Source organism: Marmota monax, unplaced genomic scaffold, assembly GCF_021218885.2.
Source record: "Marmota monax isolate L192 unplaced genomic scaffold, Marmota_monax_Labrador192_F-V1.1 WCK01_AAM20220418_F8-fsc00030, whole genome shotgun sequence".
NCBI lineage: Eukaryota > Metazoa > Chordata > Mammalia > Rodentia > Sciuridae > Marmota > Marmota monax.
In genome coordinates, this window is record NW_026691988.1 from 4,725,103 (window position 1) to 4,726,797 (window position 1,695).

Genomic DNA, 1,695 nt, shown 5'->3' on the forward strand with positions numbered 1-1,695 from the left:
GGCCCTGGAGCTCAATCCTTCCACCTCTGCATCTTAGTTGTTTCAAGGAAGCAATGACTTAGGAGTCAAATATTTTCCCAGCATTGTGGCTTATCCAGGAGGTCTTTAGATGAGTTACCTCTCTCCTTTCCCTACATTCTACTATGAGAGAACTGAATAAGAGGAGCACTCATCTCTTTCCAAATTAAGTTGTCTTTCTCCTGCACTTGAACCCTGGAAGCTACCTACAAACTCATGACACCACGCAACCCTCAGCTCCAGTGCCACTCATCCTACCCACCATGCCTTCCTACAGGATTCTTGCCTGCATTCAGCAGAAGGAGTCATTCTTGGTACAAATCAATAGTGGAGGTTCGTGGCAAGAAGATCTCCTGGCTCAGGATGAGTTTCAGTGCCTTCCTGAACCACTGGTAGGAAAAGACATAGATGATGGGGTTGCAGGCTGAGTTGAAGTAGGCAAACCAGATAAAGATGTCAAAGATGAGTGGTGGTGTGACAAAGTTAAGGAGGCTGTCCACCAGGGTGTCCACGGTGAAGGGAAGCCAGCACATGAGGTAGATGCCCACAGCGATGCCTAGGGTCTTGGCAGCTTTTCTCTCACGCTTGGCAGCCCCAGCCAAGCTTTTGCTCAAGGTGCTGATCTGTCGTGCCTGCCTGGTCGCAACCACGAAGATCTTCACATACAAGCTGATCATGAGGAGGCAGGGGATAAAGAATGCAGGGAAGTTTAACCAGCCCCAAAACTTATTGAACAGCAGCTGACAACTGCCCACACAAGGCATCTCTTCCAGCCACTGGCTAAGTCCTCTTTCTACAAAATCTGTGTAGAGGAGGATGGCAGTATAAGCTGCTGGCACTCCCCACCCTGCTAAGATATACTTGAGGGCCACCCTGATTGTGAACTTGGAGGGATAGAGCAGGGGGTCGCAGATGGCACAGTGACGGTCAATGGAAATGAAACAGAGATGGAAGATGGAGGTGAGGCAGAAAAGAGTGTCCAAGTAAGTGTGCAGATGGCAGAGGAAGTCCCCAAAGAACCAGCAACTCTCCACAGAGCGAACAGTGCTTAGTGGCAGCACCAGAAGACCCAGCAGCATGTCAGCCAGGGCCAGGGAGAGCAGTAAGAAGTTAGTGGGAGTGTGAAGCACTTTAAAGTAGGACACAGAAAACACCACAAACAGATTCCCTAGGACTGTGGTAAGTATGCCTGCTGCACAGGCCAGGTAGATGACCAGCTGGATACCCAGAGGATGGACTGTCCTGGAGCAAGACCCATTCACCTGGTAACAGAATGCTGCAGGGAGTTCTTCAGCACCACCATGGGTGAACACAGCTCTCATTGATAAGTTCTACTCTTCTCTCTTTGGAACTGGCCACCAAAATTAAAAAAAAAAGTACATATATTTTTTTTTTTCTGCTAAAAAATCAGAAAGTGAGAGCAAAAGAGAAAATAATGTCAATTGAACCTAGTACAGTTTCCCTGGGTACTGAATCAAAAGTGCACTGGAAGCTGGGTGTGGTGTACATGCCTATAATCCTAGTGACTCTGGAGGCTGAGGCAGGCTTGCAAATTTGAGGACAGCCTCAGCAACTTAGCAAGACCTTTGGCAACTCAATGAGACCCTGGCTTAAATTTAAAAAATAAAGAAAGAAAAAGGGCTGAGACTAAGATGTAGCTCAATTGTAAAATAGCCC

At 47.6% G+C, this 1,695-nt stretch overlaps 1 protein-coding gene across 1 annotated transcript; it reads right to left on the reverse strand.

Moving 5' to 3' along the window:
* Positions 1-323: 323 nt before the first annotated feature.
* Taar5 (trace amine associated receptor 5) lies at positions 324-1,340 on the reverse strand. The gene has a single exon (XM_046448571.1). It carries the CDS (start codon positions 1,338-1,340, stop codon positions 324-326), a length of 1,017 nt encoding a protein of 338 aa, XP_046304527.1.
* Between the last annotated feature and the right edge of the window lie 355 nt (positions 1,341-1,695).

Coding starts and splice junctions, on each gene's coding strand:
- Taar5 (XM_046448571.1), bottom strand. CDS start 1,340: ATGAGAGCTGTGTTCACCCATGGTGGTGCTGAAGAACTCCCTGCAGCA.